Source organism: Gallus gallus, chromosome 26, assembly GCF_016699485.2.
Source record: "Gallus gallus isolate bGalGal1 chromosome 26, bGalGal1.mat.broiler.GRCg7b, whole genome shotgun sequence".
In the NCBI taxonomy this organism is placed as follows: domain Eukaryota; kingdom Metazoa; phylum Chordata; class Aves; order Galliformes; family Phasianidae; genus Gallus; species Gallus gallus.
Window position 1 is genome coordinate 4,701,962 of NC_052557.1, and position 15,622 is coordinate 4,717,583.

The 15,622-nt window shown below is 57.2% G+C and overlaps 1 protein-coding gene across 2 annotated transcripts; it reads right to left on the reverse strand.

Annotated features, from left to right (window-relative positions):
* Window positions 1-8,260: 8,260 nt before the first annotated feature.
* LOC768477 lies at window positions 8,261-14,096 on the reverse strand. Of its 2 annotated transcripts, none has more exons than XM_004935048.5 (6): window positions 13,636-14,096; window positions 13,047-13,162; window positions 12,513-12,601; window positions 11,012-11,145; window positions 9,771-9,862; window positions 8,261-8,604 (listed from the first exon to the last, which is right to left on the reverse strand). In XM_004935048.5, exons 1-5 carry the CDS (start codon window positions 14,085-14,087, stop codon window positions 9,772-9,774), a joined length of 882 nt encoding a protein of 293 aa, XP_004935105.2. In that variant the 5' UTR covers window positions 14,088-14,096; the 3' UTR covers window positions 8,261-8,604; window position 9,771. The 2 variants fall into 2 exon arrangements, with proteins under 2 accessions (XP_004935105.2, XP_001231428.4); XM_001231427.7 differs by having other exon boundaries at window positions 12,513-12,604.
* Window positions 14,097-15,622: the final 1,526 nt, after the last annotated feature.

Genomic DNA, 15,622 nt, shown 5'->3' on the forward strand with positions numbered 1-15,622 from the left:
ATCAGGATTAGCTGCGTTTTCAGCACAGGACAAATTTAGAAGCCTTTATCTCAGGGCAACAGAGGGGGGAAAGAGAAGATCATAAGGAAAAAAAAAAAATGCTGCTGCTAAAAGCAAATGAAGGTTTCAAAACAGCTCAAAGAAAGCCCCAATGGAATCGGAGACCAAAACTTTGTGCACAAATCAGCCGCTCTGATCAAAGGCACACACGGCATCTTGGCTGGCAGCGCTGTGCACCCATCCGTGCGCACCACATCCTCACTGGGCACCTCCTCTGCAGCCTGGCTGAGGGCTCCCGGTGCACTCATCCTTCCCAGGGGACTGCTTGTGTTTGTGGAGCACCAAGCGGTGAAATCACTGGGACACTCCAAAAGCTCCATTGCACTGAATGCAATGTGTGCCTGGCCTGCTTTCTCCCGTCCAGAAGAACGGGAGCAGCGAGTCGCAGCCTCTTGCATTCTCCTTTGCATCTCCTGCTCTGGACTGAACATCCCCAACCAACTCCACCGAGGACAGAGAATAGAAAGCATTTTGGTGGTTCATCCCCGCCCCACCATGCAGCCACAACCGCAATGGTGCCAACCTCCTGTGTCCCCATAGCTCGGTCCTGGGCTGCTCCCACCCCGTGGGATGCTCTGTGCACAGCATAGCCCCAGGTGAGCAGCACAGCCCTGGCCTTGGGGATGCTCCCAGGCGCACACGCTGGGTGGCCGCCTCACTCCCTCACAGCCCAGGTCCCGGGGAGACAGAGGAGTTAAAAATAAGAGCGTTTCCTTCCTTACCCCCTACTTTAGGCCAAGCGATAAATAAAAACTGTGAGTTTCTGCCTCCCGGAGAGGAAGCGGCTGTGGAGAGGCGGCCGGTGAGTCAGTGCCGCAGCAGCCACCCCTCTCCCAGGCACAGCCTTCATCCCTGGCGGGGCCGGAACCGCATTCCTTTCCCATGCTGAAATTGCTCCTTTTGCAGGAAGCTGCTCCAACTGAGGGGCCACAGCCCTCCCCCGCCCCCCCCCAGTCCTGTCCGCATGATGCTCCTTTGGCAAAGGTTCCCCTCCAACTACATCTCCTGCACATCTCCTGCGATGTCCCTGGGCTGCCGGGCTCCACAGCGAGTGCTCCCAACACTGCAGCTGCACTGTGGGATCGGGTTGCCTACACAAACCTTCAAAAAGCCCTCCAGAGCCCAGCTGGAGCTCCAGGCTGGCCAGGGGCTGTGGGAGTGGATACAGCACTGAGGGTGCGATGGGGACGCTGGGCACTCTGAGGCTGGGGAGTCAGATGGGTTGTAGTACCCAAACAGCATCGCCATGCCCTGCTGGGTCCCCAGCTAGTGTTTGCACTGGGAATCCCAGATCGAGGCCGGGAGTGCAAGGGTGAAGCTGCTTGCAAGCGGGGGAAAAATAACTGTAGCCTCCTTTGTTCATGGAGGAGGAAGGGAGACACTCGGGCCCTTGTGTGCATTGCTGGAAGGCTCTGCTGGCAGCCATACAGAACAGGGGGACTCTTTGGCTAGGAGGAGGCTTTGCCGCCCGTGTCAGGGTGCTCTGGGCACACTCTGACCCCAGTGCTGCCCATGGATGTGGTGCAGAGGCTGCTTGGGCTCTGTGTGCCCTCCAGACTGCTGTGTTCTTCTCCTGCCCCAGCACCCCGCAGTGAGCAGGCAGGTCAGCGCTGACTGCAGGCTCCAGCTATCAGCAAGAAGGGAATGTTTTTCCTCCCAGGTGGGGATGTCAGAGTTCAGATGAACCACCACCAAAACAATTGTTCTATCAGTGCAATGCTGCTTGCATCAGCATGGTCAGACCCCAAATCCGCTTTGTTTGAGCTGCAAACCTGAATCCTAAACCTCCTCACCAGCAGCCGTCTGAAAGGCAACCCAAGGTCTTTGGGGCCGGGATGAGCCCCCCGTGGGTGACTTCATTAACAGGAGCAGATGAGGGCCACCCCCTCCCGCCCGTCCCATCTGTACCTCCCCAGCAGCCCCGCGGGAGCAGCCGCGCTCCCCCAAAATAGCTCTCAGACAGCATGACTTTGGCCCACATCCTCAAAGGTGTCAAGGCTTTAGTTTATGTGCACGAACCCCACACACTGCACATGCCGAGCCCCTCACACAACCCCGTGCACGCTGGGTTCACACCAGCAAGGAATAGAGAAGCCGTCGTAAAATAGGGCAAAACTGAGCCATACCTCCCAGCCCACCTTTGTTCCTTGCCCATCCACCGCTCCCCGTGTCTGAGCCCACAAATGGGCACATCCTGCCCCAGGGGGAGCAGCAGGAGCTGAGCGGAGGGGAAGGAGCCCCCACAGCCCCCCAACCTCCCCAGGAAGGGTTAAGCCAAGCTGGCATTGAAGACACTTTGTACTTGGGTTTAAAAATACAGCCAATCCCCCCGCGGCGCAGCGCCATGCAAGTCGCAGGTATATTTCCACCGCTGAGCCAATAACCTTCCCCAAGGGAAATTTAGGCTTTTTATGATTAAAAGGGGAAAAAATAATAGCGGGGAATTAAATATAGTACGGAGCGAGAGAACAATTAGTAGATGCCATTAGCGATACCGGGCCGAGTTTGGGACAAATGCTGCTGTTGTCTGGAGAGCAGCAGGGATGGTGACATTGGGGACCGAGGACACCCGAGGCTGAGCTGAGTCCTGGCAGCCTGACCCCGAGCACACAGCAGCCCGCCGGCACCGGACACACCTCATGGGCACGACTTTTCTGCCTTCACTTTATCAAGAACAAATGGCAGTGTTTGCACAGGCTTGCAACTTCCCTAATAAGCAAATACGGGTTAATAGTGGGTGGAGCGGGGGCTGGGGCTGGGGCTGTACCCTTGCTGTGGGCACGAAGGGCAGAGGGCAGCAGGGACGGAGCAGGCGAGGCAAGAGCCCTGCTCCTTGTTCCCCATCTCGACCCATTTGTTGCCCAAGACCCGCAGCGTTGCACAACCCTCCCTTGCAGTGCTGCCCGGTCACTGCCCTGCATGGCATTTGTCACCTGTTTGTGGCCTCCATGCAGACTTCTGCACGGTTGCACAACGGTTTTTTGCTGCACATCAGCTGATTTGTTGCCCACTCCATTCATGCCCATGTAAGAGCAGCACCAGCAGCTCTGCAGGCTCATCCCCAAGGGCACGCACTGCTTTACCCCCTGACCTCTCCTCCCTGCTCCTCATGGCCTCATGTGGTTCCAGCGACGGGTGCATTATCAAGAACACCCCCAGGAGTATCTGAAAGCAGAGCAGCTCTGCTTGCACGAGCTGGATGGCCTTTCTGCCTCTCCTTTCTCACACCAGTGTGTGCCATCCAATGGAGAAGCCCAGAGGGATCTGCTGCAAGCTGCTCCAGCCCAGCGGCGCCTGCAGCACAGCCTCCCCTTTCAATAGCTCTTTTGGAGATGGATTACCACGCCAAGCAGCATTTCCTCTGCCTCTAAGCAGGCCATGCAGGCCCTGTTGCCTGGCCCGTGGTCAGCACACAGCAATGAATGAACAACGTCTTATCAGAGCGGGGAAATGCGCTCTGCGGGCACAGTGCCACCCATGTGCAGCACCAGCGGTGGGACAGACTGCAGCTCCACCCCCACTGGGACAGGGACGGGGATGCACTGCTCAGTTGGGGTGCACTGCTGCACCCGGTCCTGCTGTGGGACGCTGGGATGTCAGAGGGGAGAGGGGCACAGCAGAGAAAGACCCGGCACGGCCCCGTCCTGCCCCAGCCTCCATTTCCCCCTGTAAAGTTTCATGTGAAATGGCTGATCTGAGGTTCTTCCCTCCTGCTCGGCTTTTTGAGACAAGTTGGTGCTGAGCAGCCTAATTACAGTCTTTGCTGAGATAACCACACGCTTCGCTGCTGAAGGAGAGGTTGGGTTACAGCAGGCATGGGGCCAGGGCCAGCTGAACCCAGCCGGGCCACCACCTCCCTGTGCTCTGCTCCATCCCACCGAGGGATGGGGGGACAGGCAGACACTGCTCCCTTACAGCGAGGGCACGCTGAGCAGGGGAGCACGCAGGCAGCCCTGCAGTGCTGGAAGGAAGTGTGCTGTGAGTGTGATCACACAGCTATGCTGGTGGCACAGCTCCAGATGGAGGGCGATGCTCGGGCTGTGCCTCTATCCCAGCATGTGGGTACATGGGTGTTCAATGGGGTGAGGTCCCATACGTCTCCCAAAAGTTCCATGCTCATCAGCACAGGGACAGCAGACGTGAGCACTCAGAAGGAGCAAGGATCTGCTGTGCCTCAAGCGCTGCATACAGCCAGAGCTAACCCATGCCTGGGCAGCAGAAATCCCTCAGCAATTGGGGTGCTGGGAGCAGAGGCACCCCCAGAGTTGTCCAGCACGCCAGTTACCATCCCGAGCAGTAGAATGCATTTTTGCCTTTGTTCCAGCAGGGATACATCCCCAGGTGCACCGGGGTTGGGATGCAAATCTGGGAGCAGAGAGCAGCTGCGTGGAGCAGAGCTGCAGCCACGAGCACCGTGCACTGGCTCAGGAGCCCGGCTGTTCCCACGGCTGCAGCTCTGGGTCTGTTCTCAGACCACCTGCACAGAGGTGGGGAATGATTTCCAGGCTCGTATCCCACCCTCATGTGCCCCAGTACAGCAGACCCCAAGGGCACCAACTGCTTAGGGAAGAGCAGACCCCGCAGGGTGGGACCTCACAGTTTGGGACCCACGGTGTCCTTGTTTGGGGTCAGGCACCGTGGATCGCATCGGCCCCGGTGCTGCATCCCCTGCAGCCCCATAGGAAATGCCCCCACCAGCTCCCTCCCCTTTCAAGGCACCCCACCCATTGCTGCAATCAGAGGGCTCGGGGTGGGTTCTCTCCCCCACACCCAGCGGTTGCTGGACCAAAGAAGTTCTCAGCTTCTTCCTGCCCAAAGCTCATTCAGAAAAGAGGGAAGGGAGGCTCAGGTGTGCAGTAATAGTGCCCTATTGGGCACATTTCCACTCTCGCTCCCAAATCCGTCTCGTCACGCTGGGGTGGGTCAAAATGGGTCCAGAAGCAGCTTCCACCAACACCGGGCAATGCAATGAACAAAGGACCCGCCACCCCTGTTTGCAGAAGGGAAGAGTTAGTCACGCTGTGCTCAGAGCTGCTGAGTCACCCGCAGGCACTGAGCTGTGGGATATGGGATGGGAGAGGGTGGGAGCGGCTGTTTGCTGCCTCTCCATGTGAATCAGTCGGGGCTGCAAAGCAAGACAGTGGCAAGCTGAGAGGGAAGAGGAATAGCTGGCAATAGTTCATAGTTGCTAACGAAAAGGAAAGGGAACCATAGAGGTGTTTTATTTGCAAGACCGGAGCTGGCTTTAAAAATTATGGGTAACATTATATTAGGTTTTATATAGCACCAAGAGCCCCAAAAGCTATTTCACACGCTGCAGCAATGCAGCTCCTGCCTGCCTGGCTCAGAGCAGCAGCTGGGCTGGGATTTTGGAAAGCATCGGCCCCTCAGTGGGGCTCACAGTGGGCACACAGTGCCTGGGGAGCTGATGAAAACATGCTGTCCCCGGAGCACAGCTGGCTCCGTGTGGATCATTGGAAGCCCATCCAGAGGCAGGACACGACCGCCTCGTTGGACTTTCAAACTGGGACGCAACGTGTGTTTGTGTTGGTAAAGCAGAGCGTTATTTATTGCGGATCAAGAACACTTCCCATCTGGCATTTCGTTTTAACGCCAAATGTTTGGCTCGCCAGTGATGAACATTTCCTCTGATCAAAATCTCAGTGAGCAAAATGCTCCGATGTGTTGGGAGGGAGCGCACCCAGCCTGGCCGAGCAGCACAGCCGTGGGTTCCTCTGATGGGGCCACTTCTTGTTCCTTATCCCAGCCAGGAGCATCTCCAGCTCAGCTTTCCGTACTGGGACATCCCCTGTTTGCGTGCCCCATTGCACAAAGCCAACATGTCCCTATGGGAGGGCTGTGGTTGGGGCAAGCAGGGATAGATGGCCCGACACCCTATGTTTGCAAAGGGATTCAATTCTGCGTGTAAAGCAGCAATTATATCTGCACATAAAAGTGGGCATTGCTCCGTCCCGGAGCGGGGCAGGGGGGCACTCAGCCCATGAGAAATTCCTGCCCACGGGTGCTCACCCCCAGGGCTTGAATCACTTCTCTCATCCGACACACAAGATGGACGATGTCCTCAAAAATGGGCTCTTTGTTTCTCCAACATTTCTTCCGTCTGGGCCGGGGCTCTGAGCCCTCTTTGTTGTTAAATGACAATTGCTTTCACAGCGATTCCAATGGCTGAGAGGGGACTTTTGAGGCTCATCTGAACGGGGAGGGAAGAGCTCAGCAGATGCCCCGTGCAGAGGAAGAGCTGTGCATGCTGGAGCAGCTTTGTTGTTGAAAAATACCAGGCTACATCCTTAGTGGTTTCAGATTTGGGGCACAGATTGTCTACTTGCGCTGCGATTTTAGAGCACCTGAAATAATGGGATCTTAGGCTGGAGGCGATCTCCAGAACCTCTCAGCTGCCATCATCATACAAATGGGTCGTAATAAAAAATAAATTAGTGTGAGTCCACAGCAGCCAGCAGAGCTGCAGCCCTTCCTCAGGCTGAGGATCCAGATGAATATTTCATTGAAAATATCCTATTATGTTGGCTCATACGTTGGAATATCTGCGCATCTCTCATTCGTAGCTCAACTTTACAACAGCTTTGTGAGACCTGGAAACCTCAGACGGAAAGTTATTTCGGGCACAGGGCTGTCTAATTCATCCCGTGTTGGTGCAGCATCCCGTGCAAAGCAGAGCAGAGCTGGGGAATAAGCAGTGAGAGCGTGCAGCTCACAGCAGGACTGCACCGACGCACGGGAAGGAGCAGGAAATTGGATGGAGTGCCGGAGTGCTCCCATGGCACATCCAAGTCTGCAGCAGCGATAGAACCGCGGCGTTGCAGCAGCTCCCATCAGCACGAGGAAAGCAGCGAGGCTTGCAGAGGCACCTCCGCCCCGTGCAGGTTGCAGCACTTGCTCTAGCGCCGTGTTGGTGTTTGTAAACTGCGCTCTTGAAATACATTGTGCAGGATGTGGGAGCACCACGTGAGCGTGCAGCTGCTCACCGCGGCAGTGGGCCCGGCTCTGCCCTCGTAGAGGAGAGCAGAACACACCCTGCCCACTCCCACCACCCACCCCATGCAGTGCCAAGCGTGGTTCCGTGCAGACCCCTCCAGTTCCCACCCACACGGTGGGAATGGCACAGGGATGAGGGCTGCGCTACCCAGGGATGCTTGGATGCTGTGGAAATGACTCGGTCAGCTCTGGCAGCCCTCATTTAGCAGATGACAGCAGCTGCTTCCCAGAGCGCTGTGTGTAACCCAAGTGACTCAGCCGAGGCAAACCCTTCCTCCTGGCATCTCTGGTGTGTGACACACGACCTGGCAGAGGGGCACCGCTAAGAATACCCACATTTTATGTAGTGCTTTTCTACAGGAAATCCCGCAGAAGTTTATTTGGAGCTCAAGGTTCCTAAGGACACATCAAGGACGCGGAGTTCTGCTACCCAGAGAGGTGATGTGGGATGCGTCTATTGACACAATAGCCCCGCTCAACCCATCTAGCGAGGAAGTAACGATGGCCCTGGTTAATTTGCCAACATTCGGGTCCAGATTGAACACCTGCAAGATGAGCGGGGGGGGGATCCCCCTCTCACCACTGTTATTTCAGGTCGGCCAGGAGAGTTTAGATGGCACAGCCCCATTTTGCAGAATGAGAGTGTATGAGCCATGCCGGGAGCAATGTGCTCCAGCGCTGCAGCCAACGCAGGTGGAAGTCTGGGGAGGGAACCCCTGCTGGGATAACTCTGAAATAACCCCAAGGCGCGCAGGGAACGCCTGGAGAGCCGGTGCGGACACGGCGGGCTTTGTCTGGGGCAGGTCGGCTGGGTGTGTGCTTCCTGGCATACAATTCCCAGATTAGCAGGAGCCGGGCTGCCAGCAGCTCCTCCAGCCCTGCTCGCATGGTTTCTTTCATCTACTCAAACAGAAGATGGAGAGCAGAGTGACATTTATCCTCTGCACAGGGTCGGAGTCTTCCAGCTCCTCTCCTACACCACATACAAGATTGTCACCTTTAACCACCAGGGGACCATCGTGGGCTGAAGGATCACACCTCTCCTTTGCGGCAGAGGCAGACTTGCCTCTTCTAACCCCCAAATTAAAGAATGAATCCATAAACACCTTAAAATCCACAGAAAGTAATGTGGAAGACATGAAAAAAACTGGAAGGTGGAGGGAAGGAAAGAAAGGAGAAAAACAAATTCAGCAGAGAACTGTTTAATAAGGGAACCTGAGAGCACAGAGGGAGAAGCGAGAAGAGCTCATTCACACAAAATGTTCAATTGAAACCAACTCGAACAAAACCTGTCTGCCCCATCAGGGTGGTGAAACACAGAGGGCCTTCTCCAAGGAACAGAAAAGGGAGAAAGCAGAAAGGAAATGCAGTGTGCACATGAATGATGAACACGAGAGAAAGAAGAGGAGGAAGCTGAAGCACAGGGGTCCTGTGAAGGTTGGGCACGGCAGAGGGGAAGCACTGATGTCTCCTGCAGGACAGTGGCAGTGTGGCTCCATGGGGCTACTCCCACCTCTGCGGGTGCCGCATCTGGGGACAGAGGGAGGGCACAGCTGAGCGGCTCTGGGCACCTCCAGCATCTCCCACTGGGAGCCATGGGGTGCTGGAGCTGTGCTGCAATCACCAGCATGAAACCAAGCCGCTTGAAGTCTCCAGCCCCATCTGGGGTCACCAGAAGCATCCCAACTGACCTCAGACCTCCAGGCATCCCCCCCACATCATCTACCCATGGACTGTGTTTGAGGATGGGAACCTGTCTGCAGACACTCCCTTGGAGCTGCTGAGGGCTTTGGGGTCAGCCTCACGCCCCGGAGCTCTCAGGGGATAGGAGATGGACAGAGAGAACCCGACACCCCATAAAACTCCGGGCTCCTTCCTGCATGCTGGCAACGTGTGCCTGCCCACACACTGCAGCGCGGCGGCTGCAGGCAGAGCCGAGCGAGGAGAGGAAGAAAAAAACAGCGGAGCAAACGGCTCGATAAAACTCGCGGCCCGCGCGGCAGGAGACAAAGAATCCGCCTCCGCACTCGGATCTCCTGCAATATTCGGGATTTCCCATCCCCCCTTCGCGGCTGCTGAGGACAAGGACGGTGCTTTCTGTGGGGTGGGGGGGGGAGGCTGCCCCTGGAGCCGTACCCAGCGCTCTTCCTGCAGATGGAGTGGAGGAAGCCGTGTTTTCCTCTCTCCCCCCCCCCGCCTGTCCCATTGGCACCAACACTTGGGCGATGGGAGCAAAAGCAGCACATGCATCTGAGGCTGGAGCACTGGTACTGCCCCGAGCCCTCGTCAGCCCACATATCAGAGGTATTTAGGAACGTGGCATTGGTCCCTGCAGGGCTGTGGTGGGCAGAAGGTGGTATGCAACCCCTTGTGGAGAGGGGAAACTGAGGCAGGGAGCACAGAGCCAGGCTGCTGAGAGGCACGGCCTTAAAACCAGGCCCATCTACTACAAAACCCCACTGAAAGGTGCTGCTGTTTCTGCAGAAATGAACAGCTTTATCTGAACAGATTTGTGCCACTGGCACTGGGCAGCTTTCAGCACTGACCCCGACTCCTTTGAGGAGGCAGCACACAGCCCTGACCCACTCTGACCAGGTGACAACCAGCAATGAGCACAGAGCACCACGGTGGCTCCCGGCTCTACGAGAGATGTCCCACATCAGCGCATCAATCGTGTTTTTCCCTTCCAGACTGACCTCAACCTTCTCCAGGCATTCCTGCTCCGTTTGCTCCCATCTCTGCCTGGCTTCTCCCAAAGCCACCAGTGGCTGCTCTGCTTCTGGAAAACCTTGGCAGAAGAAAGAAATGTGTCAAAGGGGGGGTCACTGTGCCTGCAAAGCCCTCCCACTCAGGAGCTGATGGGTTGGCTTTCCTGGGATATTAGGAAAGACAGGAGACCGCAGTATGGGAAAGGATGGCAGCTCTGTGTACTGAAATATTCTGGATCTACAGGGAAAATTTGGAGGGAATATTCTGGGAGGAACAATTCTGCACTGGGGACAAAGGTGGGGAGGAGAAGGGTTTGGGTTTCACTCCCCATAGGTGGGGGTTCCAGGTGATGATGCTCAGCCCACACACCCCACCATCAGCCCTCTAGTAGGGACATGCAGAAGTGCCCTTCCCATATTTATACACCAGGAGGTGTGTAAACCAGAAGGTGTATTTTTCAGCTGTTTTGTCCTAAAGAGGTCACAGCTTGACAGCCCTCCAACTCCTGAGACAAAGTGGTGTGTGCCAGGCTCTCTGGACCCGGCTGTTTGATGAGCACCAATACGCTCCAACAGCTGCTATAGGAACAAGGCCTGGATCTGCTGGGCTCTTTGAAAAAAGCTGGATAAATCTGCTGCACAAAAAGAAGTGCTCTGCCCAGATCCTCCAATTCTCTCCATTCAGAACGCAGAGCCAGCCCAGCTGTGCCGGACGCGGTGTCGGCACATTGGCTGCGTGCTGCATGAGCATCACGGCTCCGTATCCCCCTGCCTATGGACAAGGCTCACCCAGGGCCGGCCGGAGCATAGCAATCCCGCTCAGTCACGCATCCTCGGGACAGTTAAGCGACACGTGGGTGCACAACCCGTGCTTCAGCGCCTGCGGAGCGCGGGGACCGCGGCGGGTGCGAGCTCCATTTTGGCTGAGTGGTGGGAGGACGGACGGAGGGCCTTTGCGGCCCACGCACACGTGGCACACGTGGCTGTGCCCATCGTTCCATCCCCGCTGCCCCCCGGCCGGGTGTGGGGACCCGGCGCGGCCCCGCACGCTCCCACGCGCGTCTGCGGCGGTCGGCTGCGTTGTCCCGGCTCGGTTTGAAGTCCGAGAGTGCCACCTGGTGCTGCGAGGGGATCCCTCTGCACGGCTCTGCGGACCGACAGACCCAGACGGGACAGACCGACGCAGCCCCGGCGGAGGGGATGCTCCCATCGCAGGGGGAGGAGCCCACCTGTACATCGGCAGCGCTGCAGAGGGTTCTGCGGGCAGGACGGGGAGCTCAGGGCTCGTGGGTCTGTTCTCAGCTGCCCGCAGGAGCGGCTGCTCCTCGCTTTCCAGCTCCACCGAGCTCCTCGAGGCACGAGCCTGCAGCAAAAGGATTAAATAAGAAAGACATCAGAGTGGGCGAAATGTCTCTGTACCACTGGGTTCTGATGTAACGCTATTTCCAGTGGCTGATCTTGACAAAGCAATGCTACGTCTGCCCTCTGCCTCCAACCCAGTTTGCCACCCGTACGTCCCAGAGGTGCTTTGTGCAGCAGAGTGGATGTCTCCTGGTCTGGATGGGAAGCTGAGGCAGGCAGGGCAGAGGCTGGGTCTGCTCACACAGGGAGTGAATGACAAAGCCCAGCAGGACTGTGGTCTCTGGGCTCCCATAACTGCTCCCCTTTAGTTCTCGTCTCCTCGGGTTTCCCAGGCAGTGGTGGGGTGTGCAGTACAGTTATGCTGGTTGGAGATCTGTTTTAAAAACCTCCTAACAGGCTCAGGCAGCTCCTCAGACTGCTGTTAAAGCACTGTCCCAGGGTCCATCTCTGCTGTCTGGAACAAAATATCCACCGTTTCTCAAGGAGCTGATTTAGTGCCCTGCACCTGCTCGCAGAGAGGGGGCCTGATGTGCCTGGTATCCACACGGTGTGCTGCTCACACCCCACACCCATGCTCAGGCTGCATCAAACCACGAACCCTCCCACCACCCCGGCTCCTTCCTGCAGCTCTACCAGGTCCTGCTGCTTTCTCAGCACCTCACAGAGCCCTGGCCGAGCAGCTGGAGGCTCTGCTCTGCTGCAGGTTCATTGCTCTGCTGCAAACTCGCCCAGATTTTGTTGTCTGGATTGCAGGCACCCACCCTCCTCTCGCCATGGCCTCCTCTGGACTTGCTCCTGCTCTTGTGCAGATTTTAGGGGTAATCATTAGCATCCCTGCTCAGACCCCATTTCACACGTAGATCCACTCTGTGGGATCATCTCTTGCTCTACTTTGGATCAATGTGTCAGGGAAGCCCAGGAGCTATTGCAATGGGATTGGCAGGCAGCAAGCTAATTCTGCACATGCAGCTTGCTCCAGAGCTGCTGGGTGACCGCTGGCCCCAATTAAACAGCCATGGTCACAATGGGGTATGTAGGACCAAGAAGGGAATCCCAAAGGCCTGGCTTTTGCCACTGTCCCTACTTCCCACCCATCCATCTCTTCTCAGCAGATATCCCAACAGCTCTCCATGTGTTGCCCATTACAGCCCTGAGATCATTGCTTGCTCAGCCAGGAAGGATATAGGGGTAGAGAAGAACCTCAGAAACAACCCTGAATGCCCCCACCTCTGATGCATTGGTGCTTTGGCAATGCCAGTGGTCATTGCTAGCATCCCCTACACCAATCCATCCCTACACCTTTTCTCAGCCCTGAGGGCACTGCACAGCAGTCCTTCCCTTAGCCCCACATTCTGTCCTCTCACCAACCTTACGCAAAGTCCACTGGTGTCTGTTCACACTGATGAACTTGTTCCACAGGGACAGCTCTGCTTTCGGGGGTCCTGCACCCTGATTTGCTGCTTGAAACAAATCCAAAGAAAGCAGTGACTCCCCAGAGCTGCCACCTCCCTTTCTTCGTGCTGTCTTTGGCACAGCAGGCAAACATCTGACAGAGGACACAGTGCCAGGTCCAGGTCCTCCAGTGATGGGAGAGCAGCCAGGCACACCTGGCTCTGGGACTGGTGGGAAACAGTCTGCAGTGCCCCATGCCTCCCATTGCCGGATGATTTTCTGTGCTCTCTGCCATGGCCTTTGGGTACCACCGCAGTGAGCTGACTCCCAGGGCAGTCCCCCGGCTGATGTTTTCTGACACACAGCCTCGATGCCAGAATTCAGCCAGCAGCCCGAGGGCTCAGACCCCCGAAAGCAGCATACAGGCAGGAGAGGGGTACCACTGCCTGGGCAATCCTGGCAGCCAGGGGTGAGGGAGAAGGGAGTCCTCTCTCCCTTTGAGCCTCTCACCTTTCAGGAGATGCCCTTTCTCCCATTCAGTGTCAAGATCCATTGAAAACATCGGCTCAGGGCTTGCAGAGCAGGTGTCCTCATCAGCAGCACCCAAACCTTGAAGGAACTCATCCCTGGAGGCAAAGCAATTACGCACAATTGAAGGAAGGCAAGAGCAGTGCTGCTGTCTGTGACCCTGGATCCAATTGCATCCCTTGTCAACAGCCTGGAGAGGCCAAGGGCTGCAAAGGGCTGCAGCACAGGTTCCTTGGTGCTGCACAGGTTGCTGCTCAATGCTGCATTCTGCATGGAGCAACCTGGGGAGCTCCAGGGAACACCTGCCTGCTGGGGACAGCCAAAATGCTGCACAGGTTTTGGAAGCCAACTGCAGCCTTACTGGGAATGCTGGTCTCATTTCAGTGCTCCCAGGTGAAACGTGCTGCTGGCTGTTCGTAGTACCCAAGCGGGCAGAGCACCACCTGTATGGGATCTGATGGAGCTGATGCAGCTGAGGAGATTTCACCCTACCCCTCAGGTCACCTGTGCCCGTGAGGACATGGCTGAACACTGAAACGAGTGTAACCCCATGCCATCCCCCCACTCTTACATCTCCAGAGCTCTGCCAGAGATGGCTTCATCTGCAGCCACCCCCTCCTCGCCAGCCGCCCCACTGCTCTGTAGGGCCACGGTGCCACCAGGAGCCTCCATCCCGTTGCCCTCCGCTGCCGCTTCCACATCACTGGTGCTGGTGGTCAGGCAGCTCCTGCTGGTGCTGCTGCCCAGCGATCCCTGCAGGCTGACCTCCCGCAGCTCCCCCAGCAGCAGCTCCATGCTGTCCCCCTCCTCATCCTTGCAGTGCTCCTGGCACGGGATCCCCCCACGGGTGGGCTCAACCCGCTCTGCCTGCCAGCTGCGGGGCCCTACAGCAGCACCCTGCTCCTGCTGCTCTGCTCGGGGCTCCTGTGACCCCAGCAAGCTCCGCGGGTACCCGAGGAGGCTTCTGAGGAACTGGAGCAGGGAGGGGTGGCTGGAGGGCCGGGCAGCCTGTGGGGCATCCATCGGTGCTGTGAGTGGGGCTGTGGGGCTGCCAGTGGCCCAACGGCTCAAAATGGGTTCAAACTCAACGGTCTCCAACGGCTCAGAGCACAGAGCTGAGCAGGGCCAGGGCTCTGCAGCAGGGGATGGCACCCAGCTGGGTGAAACCTGCACACCATGGGCAGGGGGGGCCCTAAAATGGAGGGCTCCCCTCAACCCACAGCCACTCATCTCTGCAGCATCCTCAGCTCCGCCACGGTTTGGGCTAGCCCTGAATGCTTGCACTGCTCATAGAGGTGGGAGGAAGGCTCACGGAAAGGCTCATGCACCCTCCAGCTCCGTGGCCAACACCAGAAAGCTACAACACTCCTGCAGGCAGCAGCGGTGTGAAAGGCTTTGAAAGCAGCAGCTGTGTTTGCCATCATGGTGCCACACATCCATGACAATGATGGCAGCAAACTGCAGCAAACCCAACTGCCCATCTCACCTTGTCCAGCCCTCCTGTGGGGCAGCAGGACGTGGTTCTGATGGGTGTTTTCCTGGGGCTGCCATCCAAGGCAGGGCATAGCATCCCTGCCACGTCCCTGTGCCCAGCAGGGCTGTGCTGCTGCTGCAGTGCTGCCAGCACAAAGCTGCTCTCGTGGATGTAGTGCATCACTTGGAGACAAACGGGTAGCAGCTCATTTTCGCTTCTGCACTTGGAGCTTCTCCTGGCTGGCTGGCTCTGTCAGTGTCTGCTTGGCTATAGCCCATAAGCTGCTGGCTGCAAGAATGGCGTTTCTCCCCCCCCCCCCCGAAAAAACTCACTTAAAACTGCCATGTCATCGTGACAGATTGAAAGCGAGGCTCTCCCACCCCCCAGCTGCATCCTCCTGCTTCCTTCCCTCTCGTTGCTGGGCTTGGGCAGGCAGCACAGGACACTGTTCCCAAAGCACAGACTGCACCCCTCCTCGCCCCCCCAAAAAAAGCATCTTCGTGCCATAGAAGCACCTCTTTGCTCTTGCAGGAGGAGGGCTGGGAGCGCACAGCTGGCTCAGCCCCTTACCAGCAGCAGCACGGGGTTAGACTACATCAAACAAGTGGTGAAACCACTTCCTAAAATGCCAGTGAATCCCAACAGAGGGGGCTCCCTTCTGCGGCTGCTGTTCTGTGGCTCTGCACCCACACCAACAACAGGGGCTGCTGGGAGAGGCGGGGAATATTTCATATCCATATCCACAACTGCAAAGCCAGCTTGGAATTTCTTCCTCGTTGCCTCAAGATCTTAAAAACACAGCAATACAAACCAGGCTGTCCCTGCAGCAGAGGAGCCACGCGTAGGGTCTCCCAAACGCTTACCACCACCATTTCTCTAAGCCCACATTTGCCATTGCTATCCAAGGGTTGGAGCTTTCGACCCAGTTCCCCTCTTCTCCCCGGTATCTGCCCTCTCTTGAACACTCTCCAGCAGCCATTGGCAGACATGTGACAGTTCCTGCATCCCACAGCCTGAGCTCAGCCCCCTCTGTGCTGTGGACACAAAGGAGCTCTCCTGTCCCCCACCCCTCCATCACTGCCGG